This window comes from Symphalangus syndactylus, chromosome 9 (assembly GCF_028878055.3).
Source record: "Symphalangus syndactylus isolate Jambi chromosome 9, NHGRI_mSymSyn1-v2.1_pri, whole genome shotgun sequence".
Lineage (NCBI taxonomy): Eukaryota > Metazoa > Chordata > Mammalia > Primates > Hylobatidae > Symphalangus > Symphalangus syndactylus.
In genome coordinates, this window is record NC_072431.2 from 60897829 (window position 1) to 60921029 (window position 23201).

The following is a 23201-nucleotide window of genomic DNA, read 5'->3' on the forward strand; positions in this document are numbered from 1 at the left end:
CAATGGTGACTGCACCCCGCAGAGTGGCTGGGAACAGAGTGTGCTGGTAAGCCACTTGGTCACCAGACTGCGGAGGGCACCTCCCTCGGGCAAGCACTCAGGACATCCTCACGTTAGTCCCCAGAAGCAGAGGAGCAGGGCTGTTCTCCCCATCCACCCCACCCCCACTTTTTTTTTTTTTTTTTTTTTTGAGACGGAGTTTCGCTCTGTGGCCCAGGCTGGAGTGCAATGACGTAATCTCGGCTCACTACAACCTCCGCCTCCCGGGTTCAAGTGATTCTCCTGCCTCAGCCTTCTGAGTAGCTGGAATTACAGGTGTGTGCACCCACACCCTGCTAATTTTTGTATTTTTAGTAGAGACAGGGTTTCACCATGTTGGCCAGGCTGGTCTTGAACTTCTGACCTCAAGTGATCTGCTTGCCTCGGCCTCCCAAAGTGCTGGGATTACAGGCGTGAACCACTGTGCCCTGCTAATTTTTGTATTTTTAGTAGAGACAGAGTTTCGCCATGTTGGCCAGGCTGGTCTTGAACTCCTGACCTCAAGTCATCCACCTGCCTCGGCCTCCCAAAATGCTAGGACTACAGGCATGAGCCATCATGCCCAGCCTCACCATCCCTCTTTCATGGATGCAGAAATCATGGACTGAACCCTTAACTCTGCACCGGCCAGCCTCAACACACCAGGTCCTCACCAAGGACTCTGGGGCTAGATGCTGGTGTCCTGTCCACTTCATAGATAAGGAGCTGTAAAGTCACAATGACAAATTCACCCCCCTCCTAGCAAAGCCCCCAGCCCCCAGAGGTCAGAAAGAAAGACCCTCCTCTGAGAGAAAGACAGACAGACAGACAGACAGACAGAGAGAAACAGATGGAGAAACATAGAGGCAGACAGAGACAGGAAATCAGAAAGAGAAAATTCAGGCTCATGCCTGTAATCCCAGCACTTTGGGAGGCCAAGGCAGGTGGATCACCTGAGGCTAGGAGTTCGACACCAGCCTGGCCAACATATTGAAACCTCGTCTCTACTAAAAATACAAAAAATTAGCCAGGTGTGGTGGCAGGTGCCTGTGATCCCAGCTACTCGGGAGGCTGAGGCACGAGAATCGCTTGAACCCAGGAGGCGGAGGTTGCAGTGAGCTGAGATAGAGCCATTATACTCCAGCTTGGGCAACAAGAGCAAAACTCTGTCTTTAAACAAACAAACAAACAAAAAACCCAAGAGAGAAAATTCAGAGGCCGGGAGTGGTGGCGAGAACCTATAATCCCAGCTACTTGGGAGGCTGAGGTGTGAAAATCGCTTGAACCCGGGACATGGAGGTTGCCGTGAGCTGAAATTGAGCCACTGCATTCCAGCTTTGGTGACAGAGCGACACTCTGTCTCCAAAAGGAAAAAAAGAGAAAATTCAGAAACAGAGAGGGCTGCTCTGAATGCCCAGACTGAAGTAGGGGTGAGGGTGGGGGGAATGTTGCCTCCAGTTTTCCCAGGGACCCCTTGTGGGAGGTGGGGTGGGAAGAGGTTGCAGGTCCCCTCTGGGCATCTCAGGGGTGGCCAAGAATGGTCTTCAGCAGAGGCGAAGGTGGACAGAGGCAGGCATAGGGCTGGTGACAGGTGTCACATTAGGATGTGCCCTGAGTCCATGGGGATCCCAAAGGGGAGCAGGGCATGGCTGCCAGGAGGGCTTCAGCCCTGCAGTAAAGAGAGGGTTTCTGTGTGGTCTTAGACTCTGATGCTCTCCTTTCCCTTTTTGCTTTCTTTCTTTTTAATTTTTTTTTTTTGACACAGAGTCTTGCTCTGTTGCCCAGGCTGGAGTGCAGTGGCGTGATCTTGGCTCATTGCATCCTCTGCCTCCCAGGTTCAAGCAATTCTCCTGCCTCAGCCTCCCAAATAGCTGGGATCACAGGCACCTGCCACCATGCCCAGCTAATTTTTTTGTATTTTTAGCAGAGACGAGGTTTTACCATGTTGGCCAGGCTGGTCTCCAGCTACTGACCTCAAGTGATCCTCCTGCCTCGGCCTCCCAAAGTGCTGTGATTACAGGTGTGAGCCACCGTGCCCAGCCAAAATTGTTGTTGTTGTTATTGTTTTTCTTTTTGGAGGGCTGGGTGTGATGGCTCATGCCTGTAACCCCAGCTACTCCGGAGGCTGAGGCGCGAGAATCACTTGACCCTGGGAGGTGGAGGTTGCAGTGAGCTGAGAAGACAGAGTGCCTGAGTGACAGAGTAAGACTCTGTCTCAAAAAAAAATAATTAAAAAAAAAAGAAAAGAAAAAGAAAAAAACTGCTAAATTTTTTGTAGAGATGATGTCTCACTGTGTTGCCCAGGTTGGTCTCCAACTCCTGGACTCAAGCCATCCTCCCACCTCGGCCTCCAAAGGGCTGGGATTAGAGGTGTGAGCCACTGCATCCCACCTGTACCCTTTTCTCTGAGGCCTCCTGGAGCTGCAGTCCCTTAATCCCCTCAGCCCCAGCCCCTGTGGGTGAAAACTGCTGCCCCCTCTCAGAGTGAGAAACTGACACGTAGCAAGGCAAGTGAAGCCCCAGGAGTGGGTGTTACCTGCCAGCCCAAAGCTGGGAGTCCAGAGTCTTGGGTCCAGATCTCTGCCATAGACTCTGGGAGCAACCAAGGACACACTGCTCCCACTGAGACTGGAGATGGTCCCAGGGGGCTTCCTGGAAGAGGTGGCACCTGAGCTGGGCTTGAAGGAGAAGGGCTGGGGCTGGGAGAAAGAACAGGAGGAAGGGCTGGGAAGTGGGGGAAAGAGGCCAGGTGCAGCTCTGAGGGCACTCCCCGAGCAGAGATGGCTCAGGGCTGGGTGAGACAACGTGATTCCAAGGGGACTCTCGCCTCCAGAACCCTGTGCAGGACCTGGCCAGGACTCTTCTGACTCCACAAGGAGAAAAATGTGTGTGCAAGCGAGGGGACTTGGGATGGGGCCAGTGCAGCTGCGGCTGGAACGTAAACCTGTCGTGGCTTCTGGCGCCACGGCCACCCCCAGCCGGGGAAAGGGCCCTGGCTCGGCTGATGAGAACCAGGAGCCAGGATGGAGCCACCGTGGGGGCACAGGAGGGTGGAGGTGACGGCTCTTGTTTTTCAGCCTGACCCTTGCCCATCCACTACTCCCCCCATCCACTACTCCCACAGATCCTGGGCACTGTGGGTAACGGGAACCCTGGCCTCTAGATGCCCCCAGCCCTTGGATCACTGGTGTCCCCCCACCACTTAGCCACCCCCAGTAGGCCCCCCACCATCTCCCTGCATCTCTGCCTTGGCTCCGCCTGGGATCTTCTGCGTGGCTGTTCCCCCATCCCTCCAGTGCCTGACGCCACGCAGTGTCTTGCTAACCCACAATTCTCCAGACTATTCCATTGATGCTTGCTAGATAGACATGGACATTTTGCATACAGAGAACTGCACAAATATTTTATTTATTTTTTTGAGGTAGGGTCTCACTCCGTTGCCCAGGCTGGAGTGAAGTGGTGCAATCATAGCTCACTGCAGCCTCAATCTCCTGGGCCTGAGCAATCTTTCCACCTCAGCCTCCTAAGTAACTGGGACTACAGATGCATGCCAGCACGCTCAGATAATTAAAAAAAAATTTTTTTTTTTTAGAGTCAGGGGGGCTCGCTGTGTCGCCCAGGCTGGTCTCGAACTCCTGGCTTCTAGCAATCTGCCTACCTCAGCCTCTCAAAGTGCTAGGATTCCAGGTGTAAGCCACCACATTCAGCTAAAGTGCACAAATCTTATGTGGACAGCTCAAGGAAGTCTTACACAGGCCTACGACTGCATCATCATCTCCCAGATCAAGAACTAGAACATTCCCAGCCCCAGGTGGCTTCCTTGTGTCCCATACCAGTCATCACCACCTCCGGGAATAACTTCTATCCCAATTTATTGCCATAGATTACTCCCACCTGCTTTTTTGAGATAGGGTCTCACTCTGTCACCCAGACTGGAGTGCAGTGGCACAATCACAGCTCACTTCAGCCTCCAACTTCTGGGCTCAAGTGATCCTCCTGCCTCAGCCTCCTGAGAAGCTGGGATGATAGGCCTGCACCACCATGCCCGGCTAATTTTTTTTTTAAGATGGGGTCTTGCTATGTTGCCCAAGCTGGTCTCAAACTCCTGGGCTCAAGCGATTCACCCCCCACAACTGGCCTCCCAAAGTGCTGGGATTACAGGCGTGAGCCACTGTGCCCACCTGGCTCTCCTGCCTGCTTTTGCTGTTTATATAAATGGAATCCTACAGTGTATATTCGCTTGTGCCTGGCTTCTTTGCCAATGTTATGTGCAGGGGAGTCACCTATGTCACTGAACAGCATTCTACAGTGTGGGTGGAGGCCCCACAACCTGCCTCTTCACTAGCCTGTGGATGAACGTCTGTTGTTTCCTGTCTGGGTCTGTTATGAAGAAGGCTGATCTGAATGCTCTTGCATGTGTCTTTTTTTTTTTTTTTTTTTTGAGACAGAGTCTCACTCTGTGGCCCAGGCTGGAGTGCAGTGGCACAATCGCGGCTCAACGCAGCCTCCGCCTCCCGGGTCCAAGAGATTCTCCTGCCTCCGCCTCCCGAGTAGCTGGGACTACAGGTGCCCACCACCACGCCTGGCTAATTTTTGTATTTTTAGTAGAGACGGGGTTTTGCCATGTTGGCCAGGCTGGTCTCAAACTCCTGACCTCAAGTGATCCGCTCCCCTTGGCCTCCCAAAACACATGTCTTTTGGGAGGCTCAGTGCGCATTTCTCATGGGGAGATGTCTAGAAGCAGAATTGCTGGGGCCTAGGGCAGGTGTAGAACACTGGATTCTAAACAGGCCGGTTCTTACTGTGCCTCTCCAAGCATTTCACACGCGTTCCCACCACCTTCCCAGGGGACCTACCACGCGTCTCCTTCACCTCCCTTTATTTTCCCAGTAACAGAAACTTCAGATCCGTCAGCCTCTGTTTTGCAGAGCAGGGCAGCCCTCCTGACTTTGCTCCTATCCTGGTGGGCCTAGGGCACACCCGTCACAGCTAAAGGGGCCACTGGGTTGGCCAACAAGGAGGGAGCCCTTTCGTGCAGGCTGAGAGCCTCTCTCTGTCTCTCTCTCTTTTTTTTTTTCTTTTTTTGTTTTTTGAGATGGAGTCTCGCTCTGTCACCCAGGCTGGAATGCAGTGGCGCAGTCTTAGCTCACTGCAGCCTCTGCCTCCCGGGTTCAAGTGATTCTCCTGCCTCAGCCTCCCAAGTAGCTGGGTTTACAGGTGCATGCCACCATGCCCGGCTAATTTTTGTATTATTATTTATTTATTTATTTATTTTTAGTAGAGAGGGAGTTTCACCTTATTGGCCAGGCTGGTCTTGAACTCCTGACCTCCAGTGATCCACCCACCTTGGCCTCCCAAAGTGCTAGGATTCCAGGCATGCACCATCACGCCCAGGCCCTGAGAGCTTCTTTCATGGCACTTTGGTACTGTCTGTTTGCAGTCCATCCCTCTGTGGCCTGGCCACCCCTTTACCCCCAGGATAGAGACTGTGGTCAAGCTATTCCTGCACCCAGTGCCCAGCACACAGCTTGATGTGGACAACAGGGAACCAGCGGCTCACAGAAAGGTGGGGTGGGAGAGAACAGCTTAGAGGCAAATGTCTCCTACTTTGAGGACTAAGTCCAAAGATGTAGCTTCAAGGTCCAGTTTCTCTGCTTGGGCCTGGGGAAAGCTTTTTACTTTTTGGGATCTTAGTATGAGCCTGGTGTCCCTCCAGGGTCCAGGTGGGCCCTTCCATTCACCCCAGCCTTAGACCCAAGGCAGATGAATTGAGTACAACCAAGACCCATTGGCCACACCCTTCCCAGGCCCTGAGAGGTCACTTCCTGGACAGCCCAGGCTGGAACCGGCCCACAGTGGGAACAGAAGGGGTCTCCCACTGGAGACAGGGCCTCCAGTCAATGTCTGTGACATTCATGGAGATCCCTCTGGGACTCGGTGGCTGGTCAGAGGGGTCGAGGCAGGGTCCTGGGCAGCGGGTGGACAGGTTCCGTGATCAGAGGGACCGTCACCCACCCCGCCCTTGGCCGTCAGCCCAGACCCAGGTTCCTCTCTTCCCAGAAGTTCATCCCCCTAAATGGACTTACGTGCTTAGCTCTCATTAACCTTCTGAACCTTCCAGAAAGGGAGTGGAAACGTCCTACCTCATCTCCTGCTGAGGAAGCCTGAGTAGGAGTGGAGGAAGACAAAGGGACCCCCCAAGGGCTGCTGCTGGGGCCAGAGATGTGGGGGTCCCAGGCAAGGGTGTTGTCCTGAGCAGGGTCTCTGCACCAGCTCAGTCACCAAGGGGGCTCTGCAGGTTCACCCAGCAGAGGTGGCAGAGCTCGACACCCCTGCCTCTCTCTTAGGGATCCTTGACTCCGTCTGCACCAGCCCAGCACTCCCCCGCCAGCCGCCCCTCACTTCCCTCCTCCAGCAATTCTTTTTTTTTTTTTTTGAGGCGGAGTCTTGCTCTGTCTCCCAGGCTGGAGTGCAGTGGCGCAACCTTGGCTCACTGCAAGCTCTGCCCTCTGGGTTCACGCCATTCCCCTGCCTCAGCCTCCCGAGTAGCTGGGACTACAGGCGCCCGCCACCACGCCCGGCTGATTTTTTGTATTTTTAGTAGAGACGGGTTTTCACCATGTTAGCCATGATGGTCTCGATCCCCTGACTTTGTGATCCGCCCGCCTCGGCCTCCCAAAGTGCTGGGATTACAGGTGTGAGCCACCGCGCCCAGCCCAGCAATTCTTTTTATTGTTTTTTTTGAGACGGAGTCTTGCTCTGTCGTACAGTGGTGCGATCTCAGCTCACTGCAACCTCCGCCTCCCGAGTTCAAGCAATTCCCCTGCCTCAGGCTCCCGAATAGCTGGGATTACAGGCACCCACCAGCACGCCCAGTTAATTTTTGTATTTTTTTTTTTTTTTGAGACAGAGTCTTGCTCTGTCGCCCAGGCTAGAGTGCAGTGGCACAATCTCGGCTCACTGCAAGCTCCGCCTCCCGGGTTCACGCCATTCTCCTGCCTCAGCCTCTCCGAGTAGCTGGGACTACAGGTGCCCGCCACCACGCCCGGCTAATATTTTTGTATTTTTAGTAGAGACGAGGGTTTCGCCATGTTGGCCAGGCTGGTCTGGAACTCCTGACTTCAAGTGATCCACCCGCCTCAGCTTCCCAAAGTGCTGGGATTACAGGTGTGAGCCACCGCACCCGGCCCAAGGGCCCATCTTAATTAACACTGCTACTGTGCATGAGGCCTGTGCTGGGCAGGGGCTCCCTGGGCTGGGCTGAAGTGACCAGGGGTGGCTGGCATGGGTGGTCTGAGTCTCCAGGTCTGTATTCTCATTTCTCACCTGTCTCCCTCCGTCCCTTCACCCCAGCAGAGACAGATTACAGCCTGCACCATGGGTGGCCAGGAGATAATCTTTCTTTTAATTTTGTATTTTATTTATTTATTTATTTTTTGAGACACAGTCTCGCTTTGTCACCCAGGCTGGAATGCAATGGCGTGATCTCAGCTCAGTGCAACCTCCAACACCTGGGTTCAAGCGATTCTCCTGCCTCAACCTCCTGAGTAGCTGGGATTACAGGCGTGTGCCACCACGCCCAGCTAATTTTTGTATTCGAGATATTCTTTTGTATTCGGTATACTCTTTTTTTTTTTTTTTTCGAGATGGCGTCTTGCTCTGTCACCCAGGCTGGAGGGCAGTGGCGCTATCTCAGCTCAGTGCAATCTCTGCCTCCTGGGTTCAAGAGATTCTACTGCCTCAGCCTCCTGAGTAGCTCGGATTACAGGTGTATACTACCACGGCCAGCTAATTTTTGTATTTGAGATATTCTGGTTTTTTTTTTTTTTGAGACAGAGCCTCACTCTGTTGCCCAGGCTGGAGTGCAGTGGCACAATCTTGGCTCATTGCAATCTCCACCTCTTGGGTTCAAGAGATTCTCCTGCCTCAGCCTCCCAAGTAGATGGGATTACAGGTGCCCGCCACCACGCCCGGCTAATTTTTGTATTTTTAGTAGAGACGGAGTTTCACCATGTTGGCCAGGCTGGTCTCGAACTCCTGACCTCAGGTGATCTACCCGCCTTGGCCTCCCAAAGCGCTGGCATTACAGGTGTGAGCCACTGCACCTAGCCGATATTTGAGATATTCTTGAACTCCGTGTGATTCGGAGGTTGACAAACCACTCGAGGTGGAAGAGATAGAAGTGGTGGAAGCATTTGAAGAAGGCATTTGAAGGTGAGCTTGGAGGACCAGAGGACTGGGACTCCAGGAGAAGGGGTGGGAGGTGGGGGAAGAGTGCCAGGGAGCAGCTGGTGTGAGCCCTCGTGTGCCATCCTGGAGACCCAGGAGCCTTGGGCCTGACAGCACAGCTCAAACCCGTCCAGCAAGCAGGGGTTCCGGCTCCTGCAACACTGAGTCCCCCAAATCCCTACAAGTCCCCAGGGGCATCTGGGGACAGTCTGCATTTCAGCCGGGAGCTCACCTATGGGTCCTGGGAGCAAGGGGAAGCCATCCCCTTTGCCTGGAGTGTCCTGCTTGGGAAGGGCCCCCACAGCAGGGTGGCTGGGACCCCAGGGAGACCCCTCTCTCGAACCATAGCCCTTGCCTTTTTGTGACCCTGCAATGGAAATATCCCCCAGGAAGTTTACTCTGATGGGGTCAGACCGGGTAGCCCCTGCCCACTCGCTGCCCTAGACTCTTGGACAAGCTGATTCCCTCCCTGAGGCTTCACAGCCCCCCACTGCCCAAGTCTTCAGACCCCTCAGGTAAACCCTTATTTCCAAGAGCATCCCGGCTCCCATGTCAAAGAGGGTGTGCAGAGACACACTGTGTGGGTGAGTGGAGGGCTGCCTGGTTTCCAACAGTGGTCCCCTTGGGGCACCTGTGCTCCTGCTGCAGTGGACAGCTGGGTGTCTGGAGGAAGGGCTGGGGTGTGGAGACAGCGTTGGGGCACAGCCAGCAGGGGAGGGGGTTCCAGGCTGACTCCCTCTGCCTCTGCCATCTTCGGGGGATGGGCTGCGAATGGTTTCTGTCCCCTGATATCTACCTGTTCTTTTTCCTTTCTTTTCTCCCTCTCCTCCCCTCCCCTCCCCTTTCCTTCTCTTCCCTCCTTCCTTCCTCTCTCTCTCCTTCCTTCCTTCCCCTTCCTTCCTTCCTTCCTTCCCCTCTCTCCTTCCTTCCTCCCTCCCTCCCTCTCTCTCTCTCTTTCTCCCTCTCCCTCTTCCCTTTCCTCTCTCTTTTTTTCTCTCTTTATTTCTTTCTGACAAGGTCTCAGGGTCTTGCTCTGTGCCCAGGCTGGAGTGCAGTGATGCAATCATAGCTCACTGCAGCTTCGACCTCCTGGGCTCAAGCGATCCTCACACCTCAGCCTCCTGAGTAGCTGGGACCACAGATGCACACTACCATGCCCAGCTAATTTTTAAAACTTTTTTAGAGATGAGGTCTCCTTATGTTGCCCAAGCTGGTCTTGAACTTCTGGGCTCAAGCGATCCTCCCGCCTAGGCCTCCCAAAGCGCTGGGATTACAGATGTGAGCCATCGCACCCAGCCGCTTTTCTTTCCCTGCTCTTATTTCTGCTGCTTTTTGCCCTTTTCCCCAGTGAGCTCAGCCCTGGAACTGACATCAGCTCTCTGATTTTATCTTGCGTTTATTGGGAAATGGTGGTGCCCATCTCTGGGCCAGTCCAGACAGCTTCCCCCTAGGAAGTGAGCCAAGTTCCCATGGCGTGTCAGAGTTAAAAACAAGGACAAGAGACAGCGTGAGAGACATAAGAGAGGGGGCAAGGAGAAAGACAGAAAAGCAGAGAGAGGGACCACAGGTCCCCTGCTTCCCCTTCTGTTTGTTCATTAATCAGGCTGATGTTAGGTGGTACGGGGGGCATTGGACATCATTTCATGGCTCAAGATCATTGTCCCCAAGTCTGTTTTCCCAGGCTGTCCCCTTAAGAGCTGAGCCGCCGTGGCCACACCCTGCGGTCCATGTCACCCTCCAGCCATTGCTGCCCTGTGGGTGTGCCCAGCAGAGCCTCCAGCTCTGTGCCTGCCCCCTGGAATGCCCCTAAAGCCCTCCCAGCCCCTTACCCATCCTTCAAGGCCACACCTGTGCCCCTCCTTCATGCAGCCCCCAGATGGTATTGGGAGGCAGGGTGTGCCTCTCTGTCCCTCAAGGGCTCCCTGGTCATCTCTGTGCATGTCTAGTTGCCCCTGAGATGGACTGGCCTTGATGGCTGGGACTCTATGTCTTAGCATCCAGCATGGCTAGCTGAAGTCAGTGGCTGCAGAGTGTGGGAATGAATGAGTGAGTGAATGAATGAATGAATGAATGGGGGAGAACTGAGTGACCCGAGGGAGGGCCAAACTTGGACAGGAGCTTCTGGTGCCTCTTGTCCCTCCTTTTTTTTTTTTTTTTTTTTTTGAGATGGAGTCTGGCTCTATTGCCCAGGCTGGAGTGCCGTGGTGCAATCTCAGCTCACTGCAACTTCTGCCTCTCGGGTTCCAGTGATCCTCCTGCCTCAGCCTCCTAAATAGCTGGAACTATAGGCGTGCACCAGCACACCCAGCTAATTTTTGTATTTTTAGTAGAGACGGGGTTTCACCATGTTGACCAGGCTGGTCTTGAACTCCTGACCTCGTGATCCACCTGCCTCGGCCTCCCAAAGTGCTGGGATTACAGGCGTGAGCCACCGCATCCTGCCCCCTCTTGTCCATTCTTTTCATGGATGAGGAGGCTGAGGCCCAAGCCGGTCAGGTGGGTACCAGGACTGGGGCTCCGACATTTTCTCTCCCAGAGGATTCTCAGGATCCCTCTCTGGGAACATGATCAGCGGCTTTAAGGGGCCAGGGGCTTTCCCTCCAGCCAGCCCTGGACTCCCAGGCCCCAGAGAACCCGGAGAAGCCAGTCTCACATGGCTGGGATTTTCTTTTTTTTTTGAGACGGAGTCTCGCTCTGTCGCCCAGGCTGGAGTGCAGTGGTGCAATCTCAGCTCACTGCAAGCTCCGCCTCCCGGGTTCACGCCATTCTCCTGCCTCAGCCTCTCCGAGTATCTGGGACTACAGGCGCCCGTCACCATGCCCGGCTAATTTTTTTGTATTTTTTAGTAGAGACGGAGTTTCACCGTGGTCTCGATCTCCTGACCCCGTGATCCGTCTGCCTCGGCCTCCCAAAGTGCTGGGATTACAAGTGTGAGCCATCGCGCCCGGCCTTGGCTGGGATTTTCATCGGGAGAATCCCACTGGCCATGTACTGGGCTCTCTCCCAGCCCGAGATTGGGCTCTGGGCTCAGCACTGAGCAAGACCCAAGGAAGTGGCTTAAGTCTTTGTGGCCAGGAGGTGTCTGCTGTAGAAAGCAGGGTGGCATGTGGTCGGGGGGTACTGTGGTCAGGGAGAGAGGTTGCCTGGGGCTGTCCAGGCTTCAGCCTGGGAAAGGGAGCACCCAGGGAACCAAGATGAGGTGCAGGGCTGGGGGCAGCTTTGGGCTCGGCTGTCGGGGAAACATATTGGCATGAGGGGCCTCCTGGATGTCCGGTCAGAGATGGCCCGGGGGCCAAGGACATATTAGAGGCAGCTGAGGGTTGCCGGGCGAGCTGCCTCACGCCTGTAATCCCAGCCCTTTGGGAGGCTGAGGCGGGTGGATCACCTGAGGTCGGGAGTTCGAGACCAGCCTGGCCAACATGGTGAAACCCCATCTCTACCAAAATACAAAAATCAGCTGGGCATGGTGGCGGGTACCTGTAATCCCAGCTATTCGGGAGGGTGAGGCACGAGAATCACTTGAACCCAGGAGGTGGAGGTTGCAATGAGTCAAGATCGTGCCATTGCACTCCAGCCTGGGTGACAGAGCCAGACTCTGTCTCAAAAAAAAAAAAAAAGAAAAAAGAGAGGCAGCTGAGGGGAGGGACAAGGGTCATTAGTCTACATGGGAGCTGGCTGAGGCTGGTGCCCAGGGATAGGGGAGCTGAGTGGGTGCAGGCCCAGGAAGTAAGCAATTGCCAGTGACACCGGGTGGAGGGACAGGTGGAGGAGGAGTTGTGAGCTCAGCTGCACAGGACATTATTCCAAATGGGGCTGAGGAGCAAGGGGGACCCCCACACTCCCCACCTCCCAATGCTGAGGCATGTGGGTAGGGGGCTATCCAGGAGGGCTTCAGGGAGGAAGTGTTCTGAAGGAAGAGGCAAGAGGGTGGTGAAGGGGACATTTGGGGGCCACCCCTTCTCCAGCTGGCAAAATTGTCCCGTCCCCGCTGGGTGCAGTGGCTCATGCCTGTAATCCCAGCACTTTGGGAGGCCGAAGTGGGAGGATCACTTGAGGTCAAGAGATTGAGACCAGCTTGGGCCACAAGGTGAAACCCCCATCCCACTCCCCACCCCACCCAATCTCTACTAAAAATACAAAAATTAGCTGGGCATGGTGGTGCACTCCTGTAATCCCAGCTACTCGGGAGGCTGAGAGATGATAATCACTTGAACCCAGGAGGCGGAGGTTGCAGTGAGCCGAGATCATGCCATTGTACTCCAGCCTGGGCAACAGAGTAAGACTCCATCTCAAAAAAAAAAAAAAAAAAATTGCTCTGTCCCCTGAGACTCAGCGGTCAGCCCCTGCAGAGTCCTCTCTGCACACCCCCAGCCCCACCCCAGCCTCAGCAGCCCTCTGTCTGGGCAGGACTTTGTGGCCCTCTCTCCAGTCTGGAGACCAGAAGGCCAGGAAGGGAGGCCAGGCATGGTGGCTTCTGTTTGTAATTTCAGCACTTTGGGAGGCCAAGGTGGGAGCATCTCTTGAGCTCAGGAGTTCCAAACTAGCCTGGGCAACATGGCGAGACCCCATCTCTACAAAAAATAAAAAAATTAGCTGGGTGGTGGCACATACCTGTAATCCCAGCTACTTGGGAGGCTGAGGTGGGAGGATTGCTTGAACCCAGAGGTTCAAGGCTGCAGTGAGCTATGATCGTGCCACTGCACTCAAGACTGGGTGACAGAGTGAGACCCTGCCTCTACAAAAAAAAAAGAAAAAAAAAAAAAGAAAGTTAGCTAGGTGCCTGTAGTGCCTGTAATCCCAGCACTTTGGGAGGCCAAGGTGGGAGGATCGCCTGAGCCCAGGAGTTCAATGCTACAGTGAGCTATGAAGGTGCCACCATACCCCAGCCTGGACGAAAAAGTGAGACCCCATCTCTAGAAAAGGAAAAAAGAAAAAAAAAAAAAAAAGAAAAGAAAAAACAGGAAGGATCTAATTCCACTGGATCAGCATGAAAGCGGCGTGTGCCTTTGTACGTCCGTTTTGCCTTCTCTGTCCTGCTCTGACCCAGCAGATTGGCCTCCAGGGACTGCACGACTCAGACCCCACACTCTCTTGCTTCTGGTGAGGTGTGGCCAGTGGAGGCACTGGCATGAGATCAGGGGGTGGGAAGACAGAGCCCTGTTCCCTCTGGTGGCTTCATCCTTTCACCTACAGCCCCTGCTCCTGCAGGGCCCCTCACCTGTGGCTACTGCCTGCTGGTCCTGGAAACATCGCTCCCTCCCTCCCATCAGCAATCAGATCCAGAAGTGCTTAGGGCCCCATTACAGCCAAGTCCCAGGTCACCCTCTCTGGTCCATTCCCCTAATGCTGCCCACACCTTTGTAAATGCTCTCAATTGCCCTGTGAGACAGCGTACCATCTGTTTCCTGCCAGGGCCCGACGCATACAGGGTGTGGGCAAGGGTTTGTGAAATGCAGAGTCTTAGAGTTCACCCAGTTCAACCTTCCCTTTTAAAAATGTTTCATTTTAGGCCGGGCGCGGTGGCTCACGCCTGTAATCCCAGCACTTTGGGAAGCCGAGGCGGGCGGATCACGAGGTCAGGAGATCGAGACCATCCTGGCTAACACGGTGAAACCCCGTCTCTACTAAAAATACAAAAAATTAGCCGGGCGAGGTGGCAGGCGCCTGTAGTCCCAGCTACGCGGGAGGCTGAGGCAGGAGAATGGCATGACCCCGGGGGGCGGGGCCTGCAGTGAGCCGAGATCGCGCCACTGCACTCCAGCCTGGGTGAAAGAGCGAGACTCCGTCTCAAAAAAAAAAAAAATAAAATAAATAAAAAAAATAAAAATGTTTCATTTTAGAGACAGGGTCTTGCTCTGTCACAGAGGCTGGTGTCCAGGGGTGCCATCATAGCTCACTGCAGCCTCCAACTCCTGGGCTCAAGCGATCCTCCCACCTCAGCCTCCATAGTAGCTGGGTCTGCAGGTTCACACTACCATGTCTGGCTAATTTTTCTTTTGTTCTGTTTTGAGACAGTCTTGTTCTCTGTCACCCAGGCTGGAGTGCAGTAGCATGATCTGGGCTCACTGAAATCTCCTTCACCTGGGTTCAAGTGATTCTCCTGCCTCAGCCTCCCCAGTAGCAGGGATTACAGGCATGCACCACCATGGCCGACTAATTTTTGTATTTTTTGTAGAGACAGGGTTTCCCCATGTTGGCCAGGCTGGTCTCGAACTCCTGACCTCAGGTGATCCTCCTGCCTCTGCCTCCCAAAATGCTGGGATTACAAGTGTGAGCCACCACGCCTGGCCTTAACCACCATGCCCAGCCTTAATTTTTGTATTTATATTTTGTAGAGATGGGGTGTTGCTATGTTGCCGAGGCTGGACTTGAACTCTTGGCCCCAAGCAATCCTCCTGCCTCAGCCTTCCAAAGCACTAGGATTAGAGGTGTGAGCCACCTGCACCTGGCCTAACCATTGCTTTTTATGTAAGGGGAAACTGAGGCCCAGAGAGGGTGAGTGATCTGTCTTGGGTCACTCAGCCCCAGGGTTGGGGCTCAAAGCTGTTCTGAAAAGAGGCCAGGGCTTATCTCACAGAGGTTGGCAGCCTGTCTGCCCCATCCTCTGCCTGCCTCTCCCAGCCTGGTAGCTTCAAGATCATTTGAGCATTTCCTCCACAGCAGGAGCCGGATGCATCTGCTCCACCTAATAACCCCATTAGGGCCATTTGCGCCTCTCAGGGCAGGTGCCTGGGAACCCAGCCAGCGCCCTCCTCCCTGACCTCTTGCCCCAGAGGGTGGGGCCCCTCCACATGGCACAGGGTGTCTTCCGGTCTCCTCTCCATCCCTCACCCTCCCCTACCTGCCCATCAGCAACACGTTGCTTCTCCTGCCTGGCACCTGGCCCAAGTGTCCTGCTCCTTCTTCAAAGCCACCCCTCCCCAAGATGCTGCCTCTGTCCTTCCCCTACAGCAGTGGGCACCTTGAGGGCAGAACCTTGCCATGGGCATCTCTGGCCCCTGGGGTCTGAGCACTGAGCGGGAATCCTGATGATAAATGTTGCATGAGCTGGGCACAGTGGCTTATACCTGTAATCCCAGCAGGAGGATCACTTGAGACCAGGAGTTCGAGATCAGCTTGGGCAACATAGTGAGACCCCGTTTCTATAAAAATTTAAAAAATTAGCCAGATGTGATGTCATGTACCTATAGTCCAAGCTACTCAGGAGGCTGAGGCGGGAGGATCGCTTGCACCCAGGAGTTTGAGGCTGCAATGAGCTATGATCACACCACTGTTCTTTCCAGCCTGGGCAACAGAGTGAGATTCCATGTCTACAAAAACATTAAAAATTAGCTGGGCGTGGTGTCATGCACCTGTAGTCCAGCTACTCACGAGGCTGAGGTGGGAGGATCACTGGAGCCCAGGAATTAGAGACTGCAGTGAGCTATGATGGTGCCACTGCACTCCAGCCTGGGCTATAAGGCGAAACTCCATTTCAAAAAAAAAAAGAAACTGCGCCTTTTGCCTTTTGTGTACTCCAGGAAAGGATTGGAGAAGTGGAGGCAGAGGGCTTGAAGTCCTCCAGCCAGCAGGGGGCAGGCTGGGGAGAGGGGCCACAGGGAGGATGCTTGGGTGGAAAGACAGCAAGTGCCAGCCATGCTGCCCCGTGGCCTTTGGGTACCAGGAGGCTGTCTGGGCAGGACAAGAGGAGCACCTATCTCAGGTCCACAGTCCACCAACAAGCCCAGCTAATTTTTTGTCATTTTTGTAGAGATAGGGTTTCACCATGTTGCCCAGGCTGGTCTCGAACTCCTGGGCTCAAGTGATCCTTCTGCCTCAGCCTCCCAAAGTGCTGGGATTACAGGCCTGAGCCACTGCAACTGGCTTTGGGTCCACAGTCTTCACAGTTCCCAAGGCATGTTCACCTTGGTTTAGTCTTACTGTGGCCTTGTGGGTTCAGGGTTAGCATCCTCATTTTACAGATAGGGACAGTAAGGCTGGCAGAGAGGCCTGTCCTGCCCCAGGTGACAACTTCTCTAGGATCCTGAGCCTTGCCCCGGTCCTACACGCCCTCGGGGACCTCCTCAGGAGGAGGAGCCAGAGGCAGTGGTGCAGAAAGACTACCCAGGTGTATGATGTCACAGGCAGGCAGGGAGGTGTTGGGGGCATTTATTTCTGATAGAGACTGGCACAAGCTTTGGGCTAAGGACACCCACCCCCCACCCTCATCTAGAAACAATCTCTCTCGCCGGACATGATGGCTCACGCCTGTAATCCCAGCACTTTGGGAGGCCGAGGCAGGCGGATCACAAGGTCAGGAGATCGAGGCCATCCTGGCCAACATGGTGAAACCCCATCTCTACTGAAAATATAAAAATGAGCTGGGCATGGTGGCGTGTGCCTGTAGTCCCAGCTACTTGGGAGGCTGAAGCAGGAAAATTGCTTGAACCCGCGAGGCAGAGGTTGCAGTGAGCCGAGATTGCGCCAGCCTGGCAACAGAGTGAGACTCCGTCTCAAAAGAAAAAGAAAAAAAGTAAAGAAAAGAAACAATCTCTCTCAGGGTCCAGAAGCTTCAGGCATGTCCCAGCCCAGGCTCTGCAGCCTGGGCCAGGGAGGAGGTGGAGGGACACATGGGCCCCCGGAACCCCTCAGGAAGCCCCCTCGGCGGGAGTGCTGAACGTGTGGTGCGTGGTGTATCTTCTCACACTCCCTGTCTCCTCTGGGCCTGACAGGGAAGTGCTCCTGCAGCTGTTGAAGCTTGGGAGGGGAGGAGAGAGGGAGAGATGATGGAAGCTGAAGAAAGGCTCTGGCCGAGATCCCACAGCCATTGGCTAGCATGCTCCCACCCATCGCGTAGGGGAAACTGAGACTCCACTGGCTGGGCGGAATTAACCAAAGGGACTGAGGCGATTCCTCCAAACCTCAAAATCTAGCTCATCGCTCCTGCCCCCAATCACTCTCCCCCTCCACCCTCCACACCTCAGGACCCCGCTCAAACAGTATCCGCCTGTCTACCCTGATCAAAACCCACTCCCGGCTCCCATAGGCTGCAAGATACAGCCTAGTTCCTCAGCTAGGCCCCTGGCCTGGCCTGGCTGCATGCACCCCTCCTGCCCCTCCTGCCCCCACACCTCCCCACCCCCTTTTTAGAGTCACTCCCTCTCCCCCTCCTCCCCAAATCCCACCAAGACTAGGTCTCCCCTTTTCTCTAGGAAGCCTTGTGGACACTCTCTGTGCCCCAGGCTCAGGCACCTGAGCTCTGTATGACACCCTGACACCCTTTTTTTTTTTTTTTTTTTAGATGGAGTCTCACTCTGTCACCCAGGTTGGAGTACAGTGATGCAATCTCAGCTCACTGCAACCTCCACCTCCCAGGTTCAAGCCATTCTCCTTCCTCAGCCTCCTGAGTAGCTGGGATTACAAGCACGTGCCACCACACCCGGCTAATTTTTTGTATTTTTAGTAGAGCTGGGGTTTCACTGTGTTGGCCAGGCTGGTCTTGAACTCCTGACCTCAGGTGATCTGCCGGCCTCAGCCTCCCACAGTGCTGGGATTACAGGCGTGAGACACCGCACCCGGCCTGTATGGCATCTTGAGGCAATGCTCAGAGCTTGGCCTTAAAGCAATTCACCTCCACCTGGGGCGCCTACCCGACTGTGGTGTCCGCAGGCGGCACCCACTTGCAATCCCAGATGCTGCCACCAGGGGGTGCACGGTGCCCGCTTGGAAGGTGGGCACGGGCGGGCGGGGAGGAACTAGAGAGGGAGGGGTTAATGCCCAAGGGCCCCGCCCCTCCCAAGAGGCATGGGCGGTCTCAGCCCGGTTCACTCACCAGGTGTATATGAGCACAGCCAGGAGGACCGTGAGGAGGACGGCCAGGAGGATAGACAGGATAGCGATGATGACCACGGTGCCCGGGCTCTGGGGGCCGGGGACAGCCCGAAGTGCCTGGGCTGAGGGCAGTGATGGGGGCCGCAGAGGCGGGCAGGAAAAGAAATTTTACCTGACCGGAAGGGGCCCTTGGGCAGAATCCAGACCAATCACCGCCCTGCCTCCCCTACCACCACCCAGGCCTGGCGGAAGCCGGTGGCTGGGGGAGGGGTGCCTGCAGATTGCAGGATAGTTGGCTGCCTCCGATTGAGTGGTGAGCTGACCTGTTCCCCCAGCCCATCCTCAGTCCTCAGGACCCCCAGGCCCCTGGCCCCCTGTCCCTACTGTTTGACCGGAGCCTCTGGCCCCTACCTTGCTGCAGGCGAGTGTCGCTGGACCACTTTGTTTCAGCCACAGGTCCTTCGTCATTCATCACCAGGAACTTCACCCTGAATGGGAGACCCAGCATTGGCCATGGGGGACCCCAGAGTCCTGAAACCATCAGACCCTGGTGCCTGCAAGTCTGTCCCCTGGAGTTCCAAGCCCTGGGGAGAGCAGCCCGGGGAGGGGGCCAGAGGCTGGGGCTAAAGAGCCCAACAGAATGGGTTCCAATCTGTGTGACATTTCCAGCGGTGTGACGTCCCTCCCCCTCTCTGGGCTTCTGTGTCCTCATTTGGGAAAGGTAGGGGGCGGGTATTAGATCTCTCAGAACTGAACACGTGTGAATCAAGCATTTAGTGAGGGGAGACCCTGTCTGGATGGAGAGACACCACCTGAGTAGTCCACATGGCCCGTGGGGACTGGGGCTTGAGGTAGGGAACCTTCTGCTCAAGAAAAGCAGGATAGGCCAGGCATGGTGGCTCACATCTGTAATCCCAGCACTTTGGGAGGCCAAGGTGGGCAGATCACTTGAAGCCAGGAATTAAGACCAGCCTGGCCAACATGGCGAAACCTCATCTCTACTAAAATTACAAAAATTAGCCAGGCATGGTGGCAGGTAACTGGCCAACATGGCAAAACCAAAAATGAGCCAGGCGCCGGGCGCAGTGGCTCACGCCTGTAATTCTAGCACTTTGGGAGGCCGAGGCGGGCGGATCACCTGAGGTCAGGAGTTCGAGACCAGCCTGGCCAACATGGTGAAACCCTGTCTCTTTTTTTTTTTTTTTTTTGAGACGGAGTCTTGCTCTGTCACCCAGGCTGGAGTGCAGTGGCACAATCTCGGCTCACTGCAAGCTCTGCCTCCCGGGTTCACGCCATTCTCCTGCCTCAGCCTCCTGAGTAGCTGGGACTACAGGCGCCCGCCACCACGCCCGGCTAATTTTTTTTGTATTTTTAGTAGAGACGGGGTTTCACCGTGTTAGCCAGGATGGTCTCGATCTCCTGACCTCGTGATCCGCCCACCTCAGCCTCCCAAAGTGCTGGGATTACAGGCGTGAGCCACCACGCCCGGCTGAAACCCTGTCTCTACTAAAAATACAAAATTTAGCCGGGCATGGTGGCCCATACCTGTAATCCCAGCTACTCGGGAGGCTGAGGCAGGAGAATCGCTTGAACCCGGCAGGCGGAGGTTGCAGTGAGCCGAGATCGCACCACAGCACTCCAGCCTGGGTGACAAGAGCAAGACTCTATCTCAAAACAAACAAACAAACAAATGAGCCAGGCATGGTGGCAGGTACCTGGCCAACATGGCAAAACCCCGTCTCTACTAAAAATACAAAAATTAGTCGGGTGTGGTGTCAGATGCCTGTAATTCCAGCTACTCATTAGGCTGAGGCTGGAGAATCGCTTGAACCCAGGAAGCAGGGTTGCAGTGAGCCGAGATCACACCACTGTACTCCAGCCTGGGTCACAGAGCAAGACTCCATCTCATGAAGAAGAAGAAAAGAAAAAAAAAAAAGAAAAGAAGGATAATTCATGTAATTCATGAAGGCCTCCCCAGCCCCTGCCTGCTGCTTCCTCTTCCCTTTGGCCAAGCAGGAGCAGGGGACCCAGGCATCCTGCTGGGGCCCTGGTGAGCCTCCTAGGGGCTGCCTCAGGTTCCGGCTTGGGTGCGGGCAGGAGCCAGGGCCTGGCAGAGCCACTCACCTGTAGGGGCCCGGTCCCGGTAGGGGATGGTTGCAGCCAATTTTTGTTGGTTGGCAGTGGGTATCATTGCCAACGCGGAGGACACGGAGCTGGCCTCTGGCCTGGTCACCCTGGTACAGCCCCCGGTTGGCCCTCAGTGTGAGATAGTAGCCCCTCTGGGAGAAGTTGGCAGGAGCAGGGATGTCCTGGTTTGTCCGTGGGGCCGTGAAGCTCTGGGTGGCTAAGGGTGGCACCGTGGTCAGACAGGTCACACAGCAGGATCCCACCCTCACCCCAACAAGCCTGACAGCCCTCCCCCGCCCCATCCCCTGCAGCACCTGCTCCCTGCATCTCCCCGCAACACACCCGCGACTGCCCTCAGGCCCGCAGGCCCATTTCACAGAGGGAAAACCGAAGCCTGGCCCCAGCAGCACCCACCGTTGCTGAGGGCCACCACCAGCCAGATGGTATCCCAGTCAGAGATGTTGTGGCTGCTGAACTGGCCCAGAGGCTGCTCCAGCGTGAAGGTGGACTGGGTGAGCCTCCCCGCCAGGGTGTCATTTGAGAGCTGGGGCACATAGCTGATGTGCTCTGGGGCAGCTGGAAGGGGAGAGCAGAGAGGAGAGGCCAAATGGGGCAACCAAGCCCCCAACAGCTCTGGTGTCCCCCCGCCCAGATCCAGACTTAACGTGGGAGCCCCAAGTTAGGAGCACTTCCTGGGAGGTGAGGTCCGGTATGAACCAGGAAGCTTCCCCGGCAACTCTATGCCCCATGGGCATGGGTGGGAGGCCTGAGTCCAGCCCCTGGCCCCTCTCTTAGGAGCCTACTAGGGGTAGGCACTGTGGGAGGTCTAGGACAATGGTGGCATGGGAGGTCCCACCCTGGCAGTAGGCACAGTTCTCCCGTGCCGGGCCATGTTGGGATGGAACTGGAATTTGGGGGCAGCCTGACCCTAAGCTGAACTCTGCTCCTGACATGCCCAGTGACCTCCAAATTAAGTCCCTCCAGCTCCACCCACATGGTCTAGGTTGTTTTGCTTGAAGAGAGGATGTGTGGCTTGGCAGGGGTCAGGGGGGATGGGCACAGGAAGGTCCCCTTGGCCGAGACCCCAGGCTGGGACACAGACTGCCCAGAGGGTCCAGGGGCTCTGAAGCCAGAGCTTGGTTCCGAGTCTAGAATGTCCTCTTCAACCCACCTGGTTCTCTGCCGCCTCCCAACATGGCCCCAAGGCATCTTCGCCTTCAGGACCAGGTCCCCCTCCCAGACTCCCACCTCATCTCTCTGGGGAAGGGTGGGGGACGAGAACAAGCTTCCAGGTCCATACCCCAAAGGGGACTCAGGATCGGCAACTTGGCCTGTGTCCAGCCTTGCCGGTTGGAGAGCTCAGACCTCCCCAGCTGAGCCTCCCAGGCAGGAGCAGAACCATAGCGCCCCTCCTCTCCCCAACCCCAAATACTGGTCCAGGAGAAGCAGGACGATGGAGTGGGCTTCTATGCAAGTCTCCAGCAGCTGCCCCTGTTCGGTTCAGTTCAGTACAATTTGATTCATTTACGTTGAATTCAACTCAACTCGAAAGGTTCAGGCTAGAGTCTTCCTTGGGGGCGAATGTCATGATTCCTTTCTTAGAGCTCTCAGTCCTATCTCTGAAGCCCAGGGCACCCTGCGTGTAGGAGGCACTTAATGTTTAGAAAGAGAAGTGGAGGCTGGGCGCTGTGGCTCACGTCTGTAATCCCAGCACTTCGGGAGACTAAGGCGGGCGGATCACGAGGTCAGGAGTTCGAGACCAGACTGGCCAATATGGTGAAACCGTTTCTACTAAAAATACAAAAATTAGCCAGGCATAATGGCACACGGCTGTAATCTCAGCTACTCAGGAGGCTGAGGCAGGAGAATTGCTTGAACCCGGGAGGCGGAGGTTATGGTGAGCCGAGATCGCACCACTGTACTCCAGCCTGGGCGACAGTGGGAGACTCTGTCTCAAAAAAAAAAAAAAAAAAGAAAGAAAGAAAAAAAGAAAAAGAGAAGCGGAGCAGTCAGAGATCGGGGCTGGGGGCAGAGATGGTAGGATTGTATCTCTCAGCCTGTCCAGTTTTTCTTTTCTTTTCTTTTTTTTTTTTTGAGACAGGGTCTTGCTGTTTGGCCCAGGCTGGAGTGCAGTGGTACATTCATAGTTCACTGCATGGGCTCAAGCCATCCTCCCACCTCAGTCTCCCAAGTAGCTGGGATTACAGGTGCACTCCATCACACCCAGCTAATTAAAAACAAAAATCTTTAAAAAATATATTTTTAAAAAATGGGGTCTTGTTATGTTGCCCAGGCTGGGCTTGCCAGAGCTTCCTGGGGACACGCATTGTCCTGGACATCTAGAAACCTCTCCTCAGGGAAAGGAAGGAGGCAGGAGGCATGTGTGAGAATTTGGAAACAAAGTGAGGTCTTGGGTCTGTCCTGCAGCCTGAGATGCAGCGGGTACCCCCGTGCCAATCCCCACCCTTACTCACCCACGCCTGTCCCAGGCCGGACACGGGTCAGTAGCAGCAACAGCAACATTAGCAGCTGGGACTGTCCCGCAGAGAGCCTTATAGCCGGGCCAAGCCTCCAGCTGTTGTCCATCTGTTTGTCCGTCCGTCCGTCTGCAGTGTCTGCAGCCCCAGAGGCTCCCTCGTCTGTAGTCCGTGCTGGGCTAGGGAAAGCTGTTCCTGGCATCTCCTGCTGCCCCTCCCAGGTACCCCCTCCTCTCAAACAACTGGTTGGACAGGTTTTGGGGCAGAATCTGCCGGCCCAGTGAATCTGGCATTGCTAGGGAGGGGTCTGAAGAGAACATACAGTTGCAAGACAAGCCTGGACTCCCCCACCCCCGCCCCCCATGAGCGCCTGACCAGGGAGGGGCTGAGGAAGGAGGAGGGGCAGCCTCAGGATCCAGGCTGCCCCAGGGACAATCCTGCAAAGTCTACCCCGTGGATCTCCTTGTCCAAACAGTCCGCAGTGTAGGACTCTTCCTTGAGGACCTGAGGTGGGAGGATCACTTGAGCCTGGGAGGTTGA

At 55.3% G+C, this 23201-nt stretch overlaps 1 protein-coding gene across 3 annotated transcripts in view; it reads right to left on the reverse strand.

The window, feature by feature from the left end:
* LOC129489711 (uroplakin-3b-like protein 1) overlaps positions 1-22947 on the reverse strand; it is a 34010-nt gene extending 11063 nt beyond the window's left edge. For 2 of the 3 annotated variants that reach the window (XM_055292726.2, XM_055292727.2), the window contains exons 1-5: positions 22659-22947; positions 20599-20760; positions 20182-20401; positions 18469-18545; positions 18059-18179 (exon numbers count right to left, since the gene is read on the reverse strand). In XM_055292726.2, the coding sequence (XP_055148701.1) occupies positions 18059-18179; positions 18469-18545; positions 20182-20401; positions 20599-20760; positions 22659-22863 (785 nt within the window). In that variant the 5' untranslated portion in view covers positions 22864-22947. Of the gene's footprint in view, positions 1-16379; positions 16984-18058; positions 18180-18468; positions 18546-20181; positions 20402-20598; positions 20761-22658 lie in introns of those variants that run through there. The other variant, XM_055292725.2, reaches the window with a different exon arrangement.
* Between the last annotated feature and the right edge of the window lie 254 nt (positions 22948-23201).